Raw genomic sequence first — 19,822 nt, 5'->3', positions numbered from 1 at the left:
AGTTCAAAAGAATGTCTATTCTGTTTTTGTTGGGTTGGAAGTTCTATAGATATTTGTTAGGTCTAGTTGGTTTATAGCATTGTTCCTATATTCTGTTTATCTTTTATATAGTTTTTCTATCCATTATTGAAGATGGAACATTGAAGTCTTCAAATACTGTGATCTATTTTTCCCTCCATTCTGTAAGTTTTTGCTGCTTCTGTTTTGGGTGCAAATATACCTCTAATTGTTATATTAATGGATTGACATTTTTATCATTCTAAAAGCTTTGTTTTTAGTAAAAAATTTTGTCATACATCTATTTTATCTGATATTAGTTCTAGCCACTCCATTTCTTTTTTGGTAACTCTTTGTATCGTATATCTTCACCATCCTTTTACTTTCCGTGTATTTGTATTCCTACAAATTAGGTTTGTTGTAAACAGCATGCAGTCAGATCATAGTTGTTATCTTTCATTCTGCCAACTCCTGCCTTTTAATTAAAGATTAATCCATTTACATTTAATGTAGTTACTGATGAGATAAGATTTATGTTTGTTGTTTGTGTTCAATATGTCTTATGTCTTTTTTTGTTCCTCTTTTCCTCCATTACTGCTGTCTTTTGTGTGGAATATATGTTTTTTCTAAGTACCATTTTATTTCCCTTGTTATTTCTTTTACTGTATTTTTTGAAATTTATTTTCTCAGTGGTTTCTATAGAAATTACAATTTTTTTAAAGATTTTATTTATTTATTTGACAGAGAGAGAGAGCAAGAGCAGGAACACAAACAGGGAGAGTGGGAGAGGGAGAAGCAGGCATCCCGCCGAGCAGGGAGCCCGATGATGCAGGGCTCAATCCCAGGACCCTGGGATCATGACCTGAGCCAAAGGCAGACGCTTAATGACTGAGCCACCCAGGAGCCCCTGGAAATTACAATTAACAAATTATAAACAATATAGGTCAGGTTAATACCAGTTTAATTTCAGTAGCATACAAAAACGTTGCTTCTATATTGTGCCATTCCCTTCCCCATCCTTTGTTGTCATACAAGTTATATCTTTATATATGTGTGCCCATCAACACAGATTTTTTAATTCTTTTTTTGTTTTATCATAATGTTTATTTATTTATTTTTAATTATTGTTAACATATAATGTATTATTTTTTTCAGGGGTACAGGTCTGTGATTCATCAGTCTTAAACAATACACAGCGCTCACCACAACACATACCCTCCCCAATGTCCATCACCCAGCCACCCCATCCCTCCCATCTTCCTCCTCTCCAGTGATCCTCAGTTTGTTTCCTGAGATTAAGAGTCTCTTATGGTTATATGTCTCCCTCTCTGGTTTCGTCTTGTTTGGGATCTTTTGTGGTTCCATACAAATTTTAGGATTATTTGTTCCATTTCTGTGAAAAAAGTTGATGGTATTTTTATAGGGATTGCATTGAATGTGTAGATTTCTCTAAGTAAAATAGATATTTTAACTATTTATTCTTCCAATCCATGAACATGGAACGTTTTTCCATTTCCTTGTGTCTTCCTCAATTTCTTTCATGAATATTCTATAGTTTTCTGAGTACAGATTCTTTGCCTCTTTGGTTAGATTTATTCCTAGGTATCTTGTGGTTTTGTGTGCAATTGTAAATGGGATCAAGTCCTTGATTTCTCTTTCTTCTGTCTCGTTGTTGGTGTATGGAAATGCAACTGATTTCTGTGCATTGATTTTATATCCTGCTACTTTACTGAATTCCTGTATGAGTTCTAGCAGTTTTGGGGTGGAGTCTTTTGGGTTTTCCACATAAAGTATCATATTGTCTGCAAAGAGTGAGAGTTTGACTTCTTCTTTGCCAATTTGAATGCCTTTATTTCTTTTTGTTGGCTGATTGCTGAGGCTAGGACTTCTAGTACTGTGTTGAACAGCAGTGGTGATAGTGGACATCCCTGCCATGTTCCTGACCTTAGGGGAAAAGCTCTCAGTTTTTCCCCATTGGGAATGATACTCACTATGGATTTTTCATAGATGGCTTTTATGATATTGAGGTATGTTCCCTCTATCCCTACACTGTGAAGAGTTTTAATCAAGAAAGGATGCTGTACTTTGTCAAATGCTTTTTCTGCATCTATTGAGAGTATCATATGGTTCTTGTCCTTTCTTTTATTAATGTAGTGTATCACATAGATTGGTTTGTGGATGTTGAACCAAACTTGCAGCCCAGGAAAAAATCCCACTTGGTCATGATGAATAATCCTTTTAATGTACTGTTGGATCCTATTGGCTAGTATCTTGGTGAGAATTTTTGCATCCATGTTCATCAGGAATATTGGTCTGTAGTTCTCCTTTTTGGTGGGGTCTTTGTCTGGTTTTGGGATCAAGGTAATGCTGGCCTCATAAAATGAGTTTGGAAGTTTTCTTTCCATTTCTATTTGCTGTGACCAAGCATTTCTATCTCAGGCACACAGTCCTGTTTGGAGTCTCCAAACCCAGCAGATTCCTGCACTGCACTCCCATGCCGCTCCTCCCAGGGGAAGAAGGGGAGTCTCCCCAGATCTGCTGCTTGTTGGGTCCCTGCAGATCACAGTTTATGGCAACCCCGAGCTGAGAGCCCACTCCTCGGCTCACTCTTTGCAAACAACTTCCCCCACTCCAATACCTGGGAGCTCTGCTGCACTCAGGCACCCCCCAGTCTTTCTGTGACCCCGAGGGTCCTGAGACCACACTGTCCCAGAGAGGGTTCCACCCCCCCACCCCTGCTTAGCCACCAGAGCAACATCCCTCACCAGAGCAGACTTCTAAAAGTTCTGATTTTGTGCTCCTCTTCTCTATCACTTGCCGGTGCCAGCTGATGGAGGCTCCCTCCCCCCACGGTCTATCTTCCCATATATCGCCTCTGATTCACTTCTCTGTACCTCCTATCTTGCAGAAAGTCATCACTTCTCTGTTCATAGAGTTGCTGCTATTCTTTTCTTCGATCTCCTGTTGAGTTTGTAGGTGTTCAAAATGGATAGCTATCTAGCTGAATTCCTGGGACTAGAGGAGATTAAAGTCTCCTACTCCTCCTCCATCTTGGACCACACCCCCAGATTTATAATTATTAATGTAGATGTCTTTCTTTTTTTTTTTTTTTAAAGATTTTATTTATTTATTTGACAGAGAGAGAGACACAGCGAGAGAGGAAACACAAGCAGGGGGAGTGGGAGAGGGAGAAGCAGGCCTCCCGCAGAGCAGGGAGCCCGATGCGGGGCTCGATCCCAGGACCCTGGGATCATGACCTGAGCTGAAGGCAGACGCTTAACGACTGAGCCACCCAGGCGCCCCTAATGTAGATGTCTTTCAAGCCAGATGGGATACATTTTTTTAAAAGTTATAAACAAAAATACGTATTTATGTTGCCTTTTATATTTATCTATGTAGTTACCTTTACTTGCTCTCTTTATTTCTTCATGTGAATTCAAGTTACTGTGTAGTCCATTTTCACTTCTGCCTGAAGGACTCCTCTTAGTATTTCTTGTAGGGCATGTTTTCAAGTGAGGAATTCTTGCAATTTTGTTTATCTGGGAAGTTCTTATGTTTTCTTTCATTTTTGAAGGAAAGTTTTGCTGGATATAGAATTCTTTGTTGATAATCTTTCTCCTTCAGATCTTTGAATATGTCTTTTCATGCCATATGGCCTGTATGCTTTCTGATGAGAAATCAACTGTTAATTTTATTGAGAATCCCTATACATGATAAGTTACTTATGTTTTGCTACTTTCAAAATTCTTTGTCTTTCATCAGTTTTATTATGCTGTATCTACATATGGATCTCTTTGAGTTTGTTCTATTTGTAGTTTGTTGAGCTTCTTGGATGTGTAGATTAATATTTTTCATCAAATGGGGTAAGTTTTCTTGCCATTATTTCTTTAAATACTCTCCATGCCTCTTTCTCTGTCTCCTCTCTTTGGGACTCCCATATGTTGGTATGCCTGAATGTTCCAGAGCTCTCTGAGGCTCTGTTTCAGTTTTTTGTTTTTTGTCTTGTTTTGTTTTTCTTAACAGGTTTATTGAGGTATGGTTGAACTACAAAACAGTGCACACATTTAATACATAATTTACATATAATATATACATATGTACGTATAAATTATATACATACTTTACATAAATTATAATACATAAATAAACATTTAATATATACAATTTGATGAGTTTGGACATATGTATACACACATGAAGCCATCACCACAATCAAAGTAATAGTTATAGCCATCACTGCTAAAAGTTTCCTTGTGCCTTTTTGTTTTTTTATTGTTGTGTTGTTTTGTGGTAAGAACACTTACCATGAGATTTACTATCTTAAAAAAAATTTAAGTGTACAATACAGTATTATTAACTATCAGCACTATGTTGTACTGCAGATATCTAAAACTTACTCATCTTGTATGACTGAAATTTTATATCCATTGAATCTGTTCATTTTTTTTTTTAAGATTTTATTTATTTATTTGACAGAGAAAGACACAGCAAGAGAGGGGAACACAAATGGGGAGTGGGAGAGGGAGAAGCAGACTCCCTGCCGAGCAGGGAGCCCGATGCGGGACTCGATCCCGGGACTCCAGGATCATGACCTGAGCCAAAGGCAGTCGCTTAACAAACTGAGCCACCCAGGCGCCCCGAATCTGTTCATTTTTATTTACTCTTTTTTCATTATGTTCCTCAGACTAGATAATCTCAGTTGACTCATATTTCAGGTTCACTGCTGACTCTTTTTCTGTCTGCTCAGATTTACTGTTAAGCTCCTCTAGTAAAATTTCCATTTCAGTTATTGTATTTTCAACCTCAGAATTTCTACTTAGTTCTTTTTTTTTTTTTTAAGATTTTATTTATTTATTTGAGACAGAGAGAATGAGAGAGAGAGAGCACATGAGAGGGGGGAGGGTCAGAGGGAGAAGCAGGCTTCCTGCCGAGCAGGGAGCCCGATGCAGGACTCGATCCTGGGACTCCAGGATCATGACCTGAGCCGAAGGCAGTCGCTTAACCAACTGAGCCACCCAGGCACCCCTACTTGGTTCTTTTTTATACTTTCTATCATTTGACATTTTCTATTTGATGAAAAATAATTCTCATACTTTCCCGTAGTTCTTTAGACATGGTTCCTTTTTAGTTCCTTGAATATATTTAAAATAGCTGACTTTTAAATCTTTGTTAAGTAAATCCAAGATCTGGGCTTCTTCAGGGAGAGTTTCTGTTGTTTTCCATATTTTCTTGTTTCCTTGAATGTTTTGTAATTTTTATTGACAGCTGGGCATTTTAAATAATATAATGTGACAATTCTGGAAGTCAGATTCTCTCCATTCCCTGTTTGTTAGGTGCTATGTGCTATTCTAGAACTTCTTAAAACCTCTGAAAAGCATCTAGAGAAAAGGAACACTTTGCTTCAGGGATGTAAATATAAGATTGATGGATGCCTTATAACAAAAAATTGAGGCCAGAAGACTAGGAAATGACATTTTATTTTATTATTTTTTAAAGATTTTATTTATTTAATTATTTATTCATGAGAGAGAGAGAGAGAGAGAGAGGCAGAGAGAGAACCAGGCTCCCCATGGAGGAGGGAGCCCAATGCGGGACTCGATCCCAGGACCCTGGGATCATGACCTGAGCTGAAGGCAGACATGTAGCCAAATGAGCCACCCAGGTGCCCCAGGAAATGACATTTTAAAGTGTTTAGGGGAGAAAGTATCATCCCAGGGCTATATATCCAGGAAAAATATCCTTCAAAAACAAAATGGATACATGAATTAGTACACACACACATATATTTGCTTGCTTTGTCAGCTGAGATGGCTGAGAAGCAATGACATCCCAGTAGCAATGAATATACCCAGCACCTGGATCTTGGTTTTGAATAACATTCTCCAAAAGAAGTAACTTGGCTTGAAACAATGGCTGATTCTAGAATTGAAGTAGGTGATATACAAGATGAGCCTGGAACATCTTGTAGTCCCAGATAGTGCTGAAGTCCTCAAAAAAGAATAAAACTCAAGGGAGTATTTTCAAGAGCCAACTGAAAAAACTCCCAGTGGCCAGAGACAGAACAATTTGAACAATAAAGTAAATAAATTAGTATTAGGTTATAAGCCAAAGTATAAGATAAATATCCATGAGTCCATATTGATATACATAAATTACTAAATAAATAGGGGAGCAATGGATAAATCTCCCATGCAGAAAAACTCCACATAACTTATGGAGATACTCCACTGTCAAGGAGTTGGAGCATAACTCCCCACTCCTTAAATGTGGGCTGTGCATAGTGACTTCCTTTGAGAGAGGACAGTATGGAAACAAGGAAACTTTACAGTTCAAAAACCTGACAAACACTACCTCATCCAGGTGACCAAGATTAACATCACTAGTGATAAGGTATCTTGATCATATGTACCCTTTATTATTTTAAAGATTTTATTTATTTATTTATTTGAGAGTGAGAGAGAGAGAGCATGAGCACAAGCACAAGAGAGAGAGCACAAGGGGCAGAGGGAGAGAGAGAAGCAGACTCCCTGATGAGCAGGGAGCCTGATGTGGGGCTTGATCCCAGGACCCCGGGAACATGACCTGAGATGAAGGCAGATGCTTAATGGACTGAGCCACCCAGGTGCCCCTGTTCATTTATTTATTTAAGTAATCTCCATACCGAATGTGGGACTCAAACTCACTACCCCAAGATCAAGAATCATATGCTCTACCAACTGAGTCAGCCAGGCACCCCTAAAAGAATAATTTTTAAAATGTATACTTAGGGCGCCTGGGTGGCTCAGATGGTTAAGCGTCTGCCTTCGGCTCAGGTCATGATCTCAGGGTCCTGGAATCGAGTCCCGCATCGGGCTCCCCGCTCAGCAGGAAGCCTGCTTCTCCCTCTGCCTCTCTCTCTCTCTCTCTCTCTCTGTCTCTCATGAATAAATAAATAAAATCTTAAAAAAATAAAATAAAATAAAATGTATACTTAAAAGTGTGTAACCAATGAAGAAAAATGTAGAATAATGGAAAATACTTAATCTAAAGGAATACAAGAAAGAAAAAATAAAGAACAAATAACAGATGATATAAATGGAAAATTAATAACAAGATGGTAGATTTAAATATAACTATATTACATATAATGTAAGTGGACTAAATAATTCAAAAACAAAGATTATCCAACTTGAAAATTAATCAACTATATGCCATTTATAAGAAATATAGTATAGATATAAAAACACCCAGTAAGTTGAAAATAAAAGTATGGAAAAAGATATACCACACAAACACTGTCTGAAAGAAAGTTAGTATGATTATGTTAATATCAGACAAAGTACACTTTAAGATAAGAATTTCTTGACATTTCCTTTTTAAACTAGCACTCTCAGGAACATCTTTTATACATGTGTCTTCACACAGTGTATTACATGCATTATAGTGTGGTTGACACATTCTTTCACTGAAAACAGTACCCTGATGCAACAAACTACTAGCATTCTTAGAAACACCTTTTATACACATGTCTTACATGTACAGTACTGTAGTGAATACTGATGTAGCACTGTCCTTATTCACATGTGCAACTAGCACAAAGAGGGACATTTCTTAGTCATATGTGTTGGCCAAACAGAAAATATAGCAGTCTTACATTTGTTTGAACCTAAAAACATAGCTTCAAAATATATAAATCAAATGTTGACCAAACTAAAAGAAGAATAGACAATTCCACAGTGGGATTATACTAGAAATGAAAATGAATCAATAAGAAAAAGATAACTAGAAAATCTTCAGTAATTTAGAAATTAAACAACATTCTTCTTTTTTTTTTTTTAAAGATTTTATTTATTTATTTGACAGAGAGAGACATAGCGAGAGAAGGAACACAAGCAGGGGGAGTGGGAGAGGGAGAAGCAGGCTTCCCGCTGAGCAGGGAGCCCGATGTGGGGCTCGATCCCAGGAACCTGAGATCATGACCTGAGCCAAAGGCAGACGCTTAACGACTGAGCCACCCAGGCGCCCCTAAACAACATACTTCTAAATAACTTATGGGTCAAAGAATAAATAACAGTGGGAATTAAAAATATTTTGAACCAAGTGATAAGGAAAATATGACATAAAAATTTGTGGAATACAACTAAAAGTTGCTTAGAGAGAATATTATAGCTTTAAATACATAAAAAAGAAGAGCTTTTGAAAATTTGTAATCTAAACTTCCATCTCAAGAAGGTAGAAAATGAGCAATTTGAATGCAAAAACACAGAAAAAGGAAATAGTAAATATAAAACAGAAATCAGTGAAATAGAAGATGCATGTACAATAGTGAAAATGAACAAGGCCAAAAGGTTGTTTATTGAAAAGATTAATAAAATTGATAAACACCTAGTCTGATTTTTAAAAAAGAGATAAAACATTAATATTAATATCAATACTGAAAAGGAGACATTGTTACAGATCTAATGGACATTTTTTAAAAAGAAGATATGAACAACTCTGTGAAAATAAATTCAACAATTTAGATGAAATGGACTAATTTGTCTGGGGGCAGGGGGAGAAGTTTTCCAAACCTGCCACACTAAGAGAGACTCTGGAGTCCTATATATAATACATCAATTAAATGTTTAATTAACTATCATCCTATAAAGTAAACTGCAGGCTGAGATGGCTTCAGTGGTAAATTCTTCCAAATATTTAAGGAAAAAATTAATACATATATTACACAGACTTTTCCAGAGATGAGAAAAGAGGGAGGCAACCGAATTCCTTTTATGCATATCTCCAATACCAAAACCTGACATGGACATTACTAGAAAGGAACATTACAGACCAACTTTATCTCTCAAAAAAGGATGCAGAACTCCTAAACACAATATTAACAAATAAAATCTGATGATTTATAGAAAGAATAATATGCCAAGTGGGGTATGCCTGAGGAATTCAAGGTTGATTTAACATTAAAAAATTAATATAATTTACACAGAAGACAGAATAAAACTATGTTTTCTCAATAGATGGGAGAAAAAAAGAATTTGATTTAAAGCAAAGACACATTCATGATTTAAAAAAAAAAAAAACACTCTAAGAAAACTTGAAAGAGAAAGAACTTCCTTAATTTGAAAATGGCTTCAAAAACCCTTGGGCTAACATTTTAATTAATGGTGAAATATTAAAACTTTCCCAGGATTCAGGAACAAGACAAGGATGTCCACTATTACCACTTCTATTTAAGGTTACACTGAAGGTTCTCAACAGTGCCCTAAGGCAAGAAAAAGAAATATAAGATATAAAGATTGAAAACTGTCATTCTTTGCTGATGACATGATTGTGTGTGTAGAAAATCCAAAACAGTGAACAACACACTAGAATTAATACATGAATTTAGTATGGGGCAAGCAACAAATGACTAGGACATTTAAAAAAATAATTTAAGGGCACCCGGGTGGCTCAGTCGTTAAGCATCTGCCTTCAGCTCAGGTCATGATCCCAGGGTCCTGGGATCGAGCCCCGCATCGGGCTCCCTGCTCAGCGGGAAGCCTGCTTCTCCCTCTCCCACTCCCCCGCTTGTGTTCCTGCTCTATCTCTGTCAAATAAATAAATCATTTTTAAAAATCCATTAAAATAGAATCAAAAAACTCATCTAGATACCTAGGAATACATCTAATAAAAGTCGTTGAAGACCTATACACTGAAATACTAATTTTCCAATATACTTCCTAAATTTCTGAGAGAATTTCAAGTTTGAAGTAACTCGAAGTTTATACTATGCTCATTCATTGGAAAATTTAATATTTTTAAAGCGAAGCGAAAGAAAGACTAACATACAGCTACATACAACAACACGGATAGATCTCATAGACATAATGTTGGCCAAAAGAAGACAGACGAAAGAGTACATATTGAATGATATCATTTTATATCAAGGTCAAGAACAATCGAAACTAATTTGTGGTGACAGGTGAAAACAAGCAGTTACCTTTGGGAGGTATTGACTGGGAAAGGGCGTTAAGTGAGCCCTCTGGGGTGTGGATAATGTTCTTCACCCTCATCTGGTGATGATTTTATGAGTGTATACACAGGTAAAAAGCTCACAGAGGCATGTATGTGTTTTGTATATTTTAGACTGTTATTTCCCAACGTTTAAAAAATTTAAAAAGAATATTTTTAAAAAGCAACGGGAAACCACTGAAAGGGTTAAAGGAGGTGAATGACATGATCCTGTTCATGTTTTAAAAATACGTTTTGGTGATAACCTACTGGAAGAGCGCGGGAGCAGAAACAGGAAAACCAGGTAAGAGGCTATATTGCACTGGTCTAGGCAAGACGTAATGGTTGCTTCGACTGGAGCCTTGACGATGGAAACCAGAGGACGCACTGGAGAGAAGTGTGGGAGCAGATCTGAAGGATATAGAGAAGCAGAGGTAAGTGTCACGAGTATCTTTTTGGGTATCCACCCTAGGAAATGGAAGACAAACAGCAGCGGAGTGCCGGAGGGGGGGAAACGGAACTAAAACTTGGGGTGGGAGTAGACCTCTTGAAAAAGATCAGCTGGGGGCACCTGGGTGGCTCAGTTGGTTAAGCGACTGCCTTCGGCTCAGGTCATGATCCTGGAGTCCCGGGATCGAGTCCCGCATGGGGCTCCCTGCTCAGCGGGGGGTCTGCTTCTCCCTCTGACCCTCCTCCCTCTCATGCTCTCTGTCTCTCATTCTCTCTCTCAAATAAATAAATAAAAATCTTTAAAAAAAAAAACCATTAAAACATCGCCCATATGGGGCGCCTGGGTGGCTCAGTTGGTTAAGCGACTGCCTTCGGCTCAGGTCATGATCCTGGAGTCCCGGGATCGAGTCCCGCATCGGGCTCCCTGCTCGGCGGGGAGTCTGCTTCTCCCTCTGACCCTAACCCCTCTCATGTGCTCTCTCTCATTCTCTCTCTCTCAAATAAATGAATAAAATCTTTAAAAAAAAAAAAAAGAAAAAGATCAGTTGGGAGGGAGCTAAGGAATTCCTAAAGTGGGAGGCGAGGTCTGTCGGGGACAGCTGAGGCGGGGCCTGAGAAAGGGGCCTAACGGGTGCAAGTTTGGATAAGAAAAAGCTCTTGGGATTAAGGCGCGGACTGGAGAGGCGGGAACTTGGCCTCGTGAGGAGTGAGGCGATTGTAAGGACCGGACGGGGGAAGACGGCGAGGGCTAGGGTGCCAGCCGGGCACTGCCCGGGAAGCTCGGAAATGCCTGGCCTGGAGCGCGGGGGTGGGGGCGGGGGTGGGGGCGGGGGGGTCGGCCCGGCCTCAGCCCCCAGGCGGAACCAATTATGACGGCGACGAGGTTTCCCACCGGCGCTACAAAAGTGCCACACGGGAGGGGCGGCGTGCGCCGGCGTGACGCGGCCTCGCGGGATGGGCAGGGCCGAGGCTGAGGCGGCGACGGCGGCGGCGAGTGCTAGAGGCGGCGGCACGACGAGGGCCCTCAAGCCCGACCACCATGAGCACCAAGCAGGTCACCTGCAGGTCAGTGCGCGGCGCCGCGGGGGCCGGGAGCGTCAGGCCTCTTCGCTTCCCCTCGGCCCCCCCAACCTCCCCCGGGCCCCTGGCGGCCGGTGCACCCCAGCCCCACCGCCAGGGAAACTGAGGCTGGAGCGGATTCCTGAGAAGTTGCTCAGCTGTTCGCCGTCCCGCTTTTCTGCGTGGAGCTCGCGCTGCGGCCGGAGCCGGGCACCCGGCGTGTGGGTGGCGGTGTGTTGCGGCCGAGCCCCCGGGCGACGCCAGCGCGGGGGCCTGTGGGCTGGAAGGGCGTCCTAGCCTGGGCGGTGCGGGGCGCTGGGGCCCGGGGGTGGGGGTGGGGCCTTTGGAACTTAGAGTTTAGCTGGAAAGGGAGATTTGGGTAAAGGGAAGCTAAGTGGTCGTTTACTGATGGGGATATCACGCAGGAATAGGTTGTTGATCGATGATAAGGGCCTCGAGGAAGCTGGGGTCCCGAAAGCGGGCTTCGTTTCCTAAGAGTTTTTAGAACTCCTGTGCAGCCTGAACTTGCGGAGTCGGCAAGTAAGAATTGTGCGGAAAATAATGGCGGGTAGCATTTACTGGAAGTTGGTGAAGTGCTTCGCATATTTCCAAGTGCTGTATATTCATTGTCACTACGCTTCATAGTAACGCTACTAGGCAGAAATGATGCCCATTTTACAGTGCAGGGCATTCAGACTGAAAGAGATTACGTGATACTCTTACTGAGACACCCATTTACGTGGAGAAATACAACGGTAATGGATGGATGGTGTAGAAAATCCAAAACCGGATGCTGCGCTGTGACTGCTCCTGTGAGGCAGAACGAGCTTGGTTGTGTAACACCCTCGTTCCTTGGCGAACCTGTGGCTTAGCGGTACTGGGTGCCTAGTCTTACTGAACTGATACTTGGAGAGTGCAAATTTTATTTTAATAATTCGTTTCAGGAAAAACTGTGTGGGAAACATTGCCCCCAAAAATCAGTCGTATGGTTTGATTATGTAATAAACAGTTTAAGTATCATCTGTGTTGTTACTGTTCTTCATTAGCATGAATAATTGACTATGTAAAAAGTTTTCTGTTAGTATTAGTATATATTAACTGTTCAAACAGTTTATCCAAAGCCCAGTTGGCATATATGAAGCAGTTGTCAGAAATTTGCTCTTAGTGTCTATAGGAAATAGTTTTACTTGGTATTTGTGCTAGAAGAGCTTTTGTGAAGACCTGTGTGTGTTCATTTTTATTTGTATGAAGCAAGTATTCTAAGTAATTGTACAGCACATTCTGGTTACTCCTCTTAAGATGTGTCCACAAAAAAGTACACATTTATATAATGCTTTATAATTGAATCTCAACTCTGTGTAGTATCTAGTTTTATAGACAAATCTCGTGTTCAGAAGGACTTGAGACTGGCCCCTAACTTCACATCTAAATGCAGGAGCAAAAATTTAAATCAGGATCATCTTGGCTTTTTCCTTCTGCACTGGGAGATGGCCTAACCTGGAAGCTTTAATTCTGTGTTTCCCAAACAGAGGCATCCTGCAGGATGTCATTGCATATTAAGTCAAGAGTGGGTTGGAATGTTGGAGAGGGATCACTTCTGTTTAAGTACTAACTTGTTTGTTGGGGCCCGTACAATGTGCTGGGTGCTCTTTGAGGTGCTCTACCAGCCATATCACATGTAACCCAGCAACCCTCACTGTTCTACAGATTGTGAAATGGAGTCTCAGCAGTGAAGTGATTGCCCCGGGTCATTCAGCTTCTAAGTGGCCAAGGTGTGGCATCAGAGTCTATACTTTGATTGACTGGATGGCCTCCAAATAAATTTGGGAGATGCTAAAGTTTCTTCACTGCAGGAATTTTTAAAGCTTTTCACATGTGCATTTGAAAGGAAAATGCATGCAGAAACATAGAAAGTAAAAAAAGTTTACTTGCAAAAGGGTCTGAAGGAGTCAGATCTCACAAGGATTGCCTCACCAAATAAAAAACAGAACACTTTTTTTTTTTTTTTTTTTAAGATTTACTTATTTGAGAGAGAGCGAGAGCGTGTGAGCGTGTGTGAGCATGAGCAGGGACAGGGGCTGAGGGAGAGAATCTGAAGCAGATCCCTGCTGAGTTCAGAGCCTGACATGGGGCTTGAATCCAGGACCCTGAGATCATGACCTGAGCTGAAACCAAGAGCCCCAAGAGGCGAACGCTTAACCAACCGAGCCACCTGGGCGCCCCCAAAACAGAAGACATTTAAATGAAAAAAACTGCAATATTACCTAGAGTACCAAGTTTACATTAATATTTCATGGTGGAAAAGCTTTTCTCACTTTATTATCTTATTCACTAAAGTCTTACTTCCAGACATTGGTAACTCACAGGAAATATTCAAGATATGATTTATTTTCGGGACCGGACCTTAACAGGGTGCTCAGCTGGTTTTAATTTATCTGAGGGTGCAGATTGGTTTTTTGGTTTGTTTTCCTGGCTGTGGGATGTGATGTACATGCTTATTCTGAGTAGCAGCAACACGAAGTGTTAGTTTTGCTTCTATTCTGATACACAGATGTTTCTCCAAGAGATGGATGTGAAATGCTAGGATTCCCAAATTTAACGACAAAGACATTCCACATATTTATTGCTTGGAATGGCAAGAATGGCTACTCACACAGTTGTGCTGTCAGTCAGCTCTCCTGATATCTCAGCATGCCACTCTAACTAGAATCTCAAGTTGGGGGTTATTTTTTGCTGATTCTTCTTGCTAACCATGTCCCTGTGTCTTCCAATCTGTTTTCAAAGCGCTGGTGAAGGCCTTTATGCCTGCTTTCTTTTCTTCCTCCTCTTGTGATAGAGGTCTCTTTGTCTTATCATCACTAGGTGAAGACCTAGAACTTGTTTCCTTAGACCATCAAGCTTAGAGCTTTTAATTCTCTGGAAGTCACAAAACATAAAGGACCTTATCAGCTAGTAAGTGGTAGAAGAGCTTGAGTTCTGGAGTTGGGCAGTTCTGGATTCTGATCCTGGTACCACCTGTGCCACAACTTCCTCATCTGTAAAATGGACTTGGTAATGCCTAACTAACAGGGTTGGCTAACAGATTAGACAGTAATGACAAATGATCGCCTTTGTGTGGTAGGCTAAGCACTTACGTGCATTGTCTCAGCCAAACCTTAGAGTAGTCTACCACAGCAGTCTATGAAGTACAATTATTATATTATGGATGGGGAAATTGGAAATTTAAATAACTTGCTCAAGGTCATATAGCAAGTTCTCTGATTTCAGAGTGTTAACCACTACACTGTACTTCATCCCTACCTCTCATACATTTATTTCAGGTCTACCACTGGGTCCAGCATTAACGCCTTTCCCCCTCAGTAGATCTGTTATCACATGCAGTACAGCCATAAAATTTTTTTTTTTTAAAGATTTTATTTATTTATTTGACAGAGAATGAGAGAGAGAGCACATGAGAGGGGGGAGGGTCAGAGGGAGAAGCAGACCCCCCGCCGAGCAGGGAGCCCGATGCGGGGCTCGATCCCGGGACTCCAGGATCATGACCTGAGCCGAAGGCAGTCGCTTAACCAACTGAGCCACCCAGGCGCCCAGTACAGCCATAAAATTTAAGTCTGAAAATATGTAGAGAAATATAAAGAAAAGTGACACTGAGAATGCAAATTACCCATATACTCAGATATGATTTGCAGAAGCATTTCGCTAGAGATATGCCCTGTTGAAAGGCATGTAAGAAACTAGATTGATTTTGACTCAACCCTCAGCTGCAGCTAGAGCTGCTAGTGGTTCTGTGGCTAGAAGTGAACCCAGTGTCCTTTGCAACATATAATAGCTACACTGTCTGAAACAGTCCTTTGGGGGTCACCTAGCATAAAAGGCCCTTTTGGAGTGTCCCCCAGAAATCTCCTGACTCTGGGTCTCCAGCTATGCACTTCCCCCTTCATTCTGTGCACCCCCCCCACCCCAATTCATGTTTCATTCTTCTCTAGGAAGATAGAAGGGATGGTTTGACCATCATGAAGATTGAGCTGTCGGAAGTTCATTACAGGGTGCTATATGAAAGAGGCCTGGATTAAGCTTAGTGTAACATAGATGAGGAGGGATATCTCTAAGCGGTTGACAAAATGCCCTAAAGGACAAGCAAGGTATGTTCAAGCTAGTTTTGTGTTTGTCACTGGGGAGTGGAAATGATGACCTATACTACAAAAATAGGACTGGGCTGGTTTCATCTCTTATATAACGCTTGTTTCATGCTCCCCTTTCTTGAAGGCACTGATGGTGGTCTAGAAGTTTTTTTGTTTTTTTTTTTAAAGATTTTATTTATTTATTTGACGGAGAGACAGTGAGAGAGGGAACACAAGCAGGGGGAGTGGAGAGGGAGAAGCAGACTCCCCGCTGAGCAGGGAGCCCGATGCGGGGCTCGATCCCAGGACCCCGGGATCATGACCTGAGCCGAAGGCAGACACTTAAATGACTGAGCCACCCAGGCGCCCCTCTAGAAGTTATTTTTGAAGCTGTTTAAATTTCAGCTTAATCGCTTAAAGAAGTGAAATGCCTTGCATGAAGTCACCAGCTTATAGGTGGCAAAACTAACTAGAAGCTCTAGTTGATGGTTAAATATTTGTTTTCTTAATGAGAAAGATAGTAGAGTTTGAAAGGCAGGTTGTCTGAATAGGACTTATGGGAGGCGGTAGAATTATAAAAGGCACCCTTGAAGGACCACCACTAAGAATCTGTCCTTTTGCATGCTTGGTTAACAAATAGTGTTTGGTAAAGAACCTGTGGTAGTCTCCTACCCCCACCCTCCCCCACACTTTTAAGGAACTATTCTTGTTTAGTTTCCCCAAAATAAACTATTAATTAAGTATTTGTTAGATCTTACTTTTGTGGAGCTGTTCATATAGCCACTTTGAGCCTGTTCTCTTCCAGTATTTATGAGTTTACTAATCCTGATACCCTTTGCCATTCAGAGTTGGCTCTTGGTGCTGAATGTTTTTTTGCACTTTTATACCTTCAAAGATTGCCATATTTAAGGATTATTGAAATAATGTAGTCTTACAGCATTTCTCAGAAGAATTATTCAACTCTGTAGAAGTATAATATATTTTTGTGCCCAGGATTCCCCAGGACCCACCCCTACGTCCAGAGATTGGCTAGAAAGACTCACAGGACTCAGCGTGTATAGTTGTACTGCTGGCTAAGATTTACTACAGTGATACAGTAAGAAGTCGTGGCTAGATCATATGGGAAAAAGGCACAGGTAGCATCTGGAGGAACCTATGTGCAGGCTTCCTACCTTCACTCCTTCCCATAAAAGATCACATAGCATACTCTTCCCCCAGCAACAAAAATGCAGCAACATGTGCCCAAAGAAGCCCATTAAAGATTCAGTGCCCAGGCTGGTCACCCTCTGCTTAGCATCTACCGAAATTCCAGACGCCCAGAAGGAAAGCAGATGTTCAGCATGAACCATATATAGAGTTTAAGGACAGTGAGCCATTCTTATCACTTTGGGAAATTCTCTAACCATGTAGCAAACTATTAATCAGTCAAGCTCCAGAGGCTAGGCAGGGGCCAGCTTGTAAATAGGCTTTTCTAAGGATAACAGGGTCAGACTTGCTGTGTTAACTCTTTTCTGCACACTTTTAAAGTCAGTACTGTGAATAAAAATATCCTTTTGGTATAGGCCTTTTTTTTTTTTAAGTTCCTTTTAAGTTTCTAAAAAAAAAATACTCTTTTGTATAGTTTGTCAGGTTTTGTGCCCTTTTTTTTTTCTTTAGTTAACCTACAGCCACCTTAAAGCAAGTTACTGTATAGCCTTTGACCTAGTGGAAGACCCCCAAGGGGGTGTTACCTGGAAAAAACCTAGCTGATCACCTAGGAAAAACCCTACAGGATGGCGCCTCTATATAGTCGCTTAAGTCATAGGGTCCTGTTCTCATCTTTGTAGGCTCAGAAGTTTGATTCTGTTGGTGTACTTCGAGGTGGCTCCGCTAGCTAAACTCAAGAGAGACCTAAAAACTAGATACCCTTTTCCCATTTTCCTGAGAGAAAAGGAACTGTTAGGGGGCCTGGCCAATACTTCCTCCGCTTTTGGGAAGATGAACAGGTAAGGAAAGTTGGAAGTATGTTTAGTGAGTAAGAAGGGATTGAAGGTCTTCAAATCTTGTGGCCTCCAGCTGAGGCAGCCTCCCAGGCCCATCGCAGAGGCTGAAGTACAGCATGAATTGTCACTTGTGTTATCTGGCATCCTTTCTCTGGAAAGGGCAGTCTGGGTCTCTCAGGCCTTCCTGACTTACCTTAGAGACCATTGCGTGCCTTCCGTTGCTAAGCCTGTCTCCAGTTCCAGACACAGCCAGGTAATTGGTTAGGTTTAGGCTTTCTGTGTTCAGTCACATTTAGTGATGTTCCAGCTGTGCCTTCCTGAAGCTGTTCCCAGGCTTTCTTCACTAGAGACCAGATGTTCCTGACCGTATGTTTAAGAGCACTAGCTCTCTCTGGTCAGAGGCCTCGGACTGGGAAGCACCATAGTGTGTGCCTGCCACTAGTGAGTCTTCTGGGTTGAAGGGGCGACAGTGCACAGTAGGCTGGAGGGTGAGAAGTCTTCCTGGGCTGGTCCACGAAGGAAGGCGGCTTCTAACAATTCAGTGCACTGAAAGATGGGGTGCAGTGTTTTTGACAGGGGCCACAGCATGGGCAAAGGCAGAGTGACAGGGAAGTCAGTTGTGGTGGGAGAAGGTCAGGCCTATCTGGGAAGCCTAGAGTTGGGGTCCCCATCCTAGCATTTGACCTTCTGTATTTAAGTCATCGCTCCTCTTTGAGCCTCAGCATGGGACATCTTGAGAGTTCATTCTGCCCTTTAGTTTACTTTTGTATATGTTTGAGATTTTCCGTAATATGTTTTTTTAAATAAAGTTAAAACATAGGTTCACAGATAAAGTTCCTTTACAAAGCAACCTCCTAATAGGCTTTTCCCACTACACTTTCAGCCCTCCCCAAATCTGTCTTCCACCCTGCAGCTCAAGTGGCTTTTTCTGAAAAAAGCATGGGAAAGGGTGTATGTAATAACTATATAGCCACGCTTCCGAAGTGCACGTTCGGTTCCAGGCCACCTCGATGTAGCAAATTCTGCAATAAAGTGAGTCCGATGAACTTATTTGGTCTCCTAGTGCATATAAAAGTTAACGTTTATACTGTAGTCTACTAAGTGTGCAATAGCATTATGTCTAAAACCATGCACATACCTTAATTTAAAAATACTTTCTTGCTAAATTCTAACCATCATCTGAGCTTTCAGCAAGTTGTAATCCTTTTGCTGGTGGAGGGTGTGGCCTCGATGTTGTTGGCTGATGGATCACGGATCACAGCGGTGGCTGCTGAAGGCCGGGGTGGCTGCAGCAGTTTCTCTAAATAAGACAGTAAAAGTTGCCACATTGATTGACTCTTCCTTTCACAAACAATTTCTCTGTAGCCTGCGATCCTGTTTGATAGCTTTCTACCCACAGTAGAGCTTCTTTCAAAATTGGAGTCTATCCTCTCAAACCCCGCACTGCTTTATCAACTGAGTTTGTCGTATTCTAGATCCTTTGTTGTCATTTCAACAGTCTTCACAACAGCTCCACCAGGAGCAGATCTCACAAAACCACTTTCTTGGCTCATCCATAAGAAGCCACTCCTCATCCGTTCAAGTTTGATCATGAGTTCACAGCAATTCTGTCACGTCTTCAGGCCCCACTTCTGATTATAGGTCTTTTGCTGTTTTCACCACATCTGCAGTTGCTCCCTCCAGGGAAGTCCCGAACCCCTTAATGTTCTCCATGAGAGTCAGAATCAGCTTCTTCCAAACTCCTATTAATGTTGATATTTTGACTTTTTCCCACAAATCACGAATGTTCTTAATGGATCTAGAATGGGGAATCCTTACTGGAAGGTTCTCAATTGACTTTGCCCAGCTCCACCGGAGGAATCATTATCTATGGCAGCTATAGCTTTACACAGTGTATTTCTTAAATAAGAAGACTTGAAAATTGAAATCACTCCCTGATCTGGCTGCAGAATGGATGTTGTGGTAGCAGGCATGAAAACAACATTAATCTCGTACATCTCCACCAAAATTCTTGGGTGACCAGGTGCATTGTCAGTGGGCAATAATATTTTGAAAGGAATCTTTTTTTCTGAGCAGCAGGTCTCAACGGTGGACTTAAAATAGTCAGTATACCATGTTATAAACAGATGTGCTCTCATCCAGGCTTTGTTGTTCCAGTTACAAAGCATAGGCAGAGTAGATTTAGCATAATTCTTAAGGGCCCTAGGATTTTCAGAGAGTAAATGAGCACTGGCTTCAACTTCAACT

The 19,822-nt window shown here is 41.2% G+C and overlaps 1 protein-coding gene across 2 annotated transcripts in view; it reads left to right on the top strand.

The window, feature by feature from the left end:
* The first annotated feature begins 11,352 nt into the window (after positions 1-11,352).
* The window catches only part of MKRN2 (makorin ring finger protein 2), a 27,860-nt gene continuing 19,390 nt past the window's right edge, over positions 11,353-19,822 (top strand). The window contains exon 1 of one of the 2 annotated variants that reach the window (XM_034997371.1): positions 11,353-11,478. In XM_034997371.1, the coding sequence (XP_034853262.1) occupies positions 11,453-11,478 (26 nt within the window). In that variant the 5' untranslated portion in view covers positions 11,353-11,452. Of the gene's footprint in view, positions 11,479-15,130; positions 15,615-19,822 lie in introns of those variants that run through there. The other variant, XM_034997370.1, reaches the window with a different exon arrangement.

The sequence above is a fragment of the Mirounga leonina genome, unplaced genomic scaffold, assembly GCF_011800145.1.
Source record: "Mirounga leonina isolate KUSES-001 unplaced genomic scaffold, KU_Mleo_1.0 Mir_94, whole genome shotgun sequence".
NCBI classification, from domain to species: domain Eukaryota; kingdom Metazoa; phylum Chordata; class Mammalia; order Carnivora; family Phocidae; genus Mirounga; species Mirounga leonina.
Note: the sequence above shows the minus strand (reverse complement) of the source record. Positions and strands in the feature narration are given on the sequence as shown.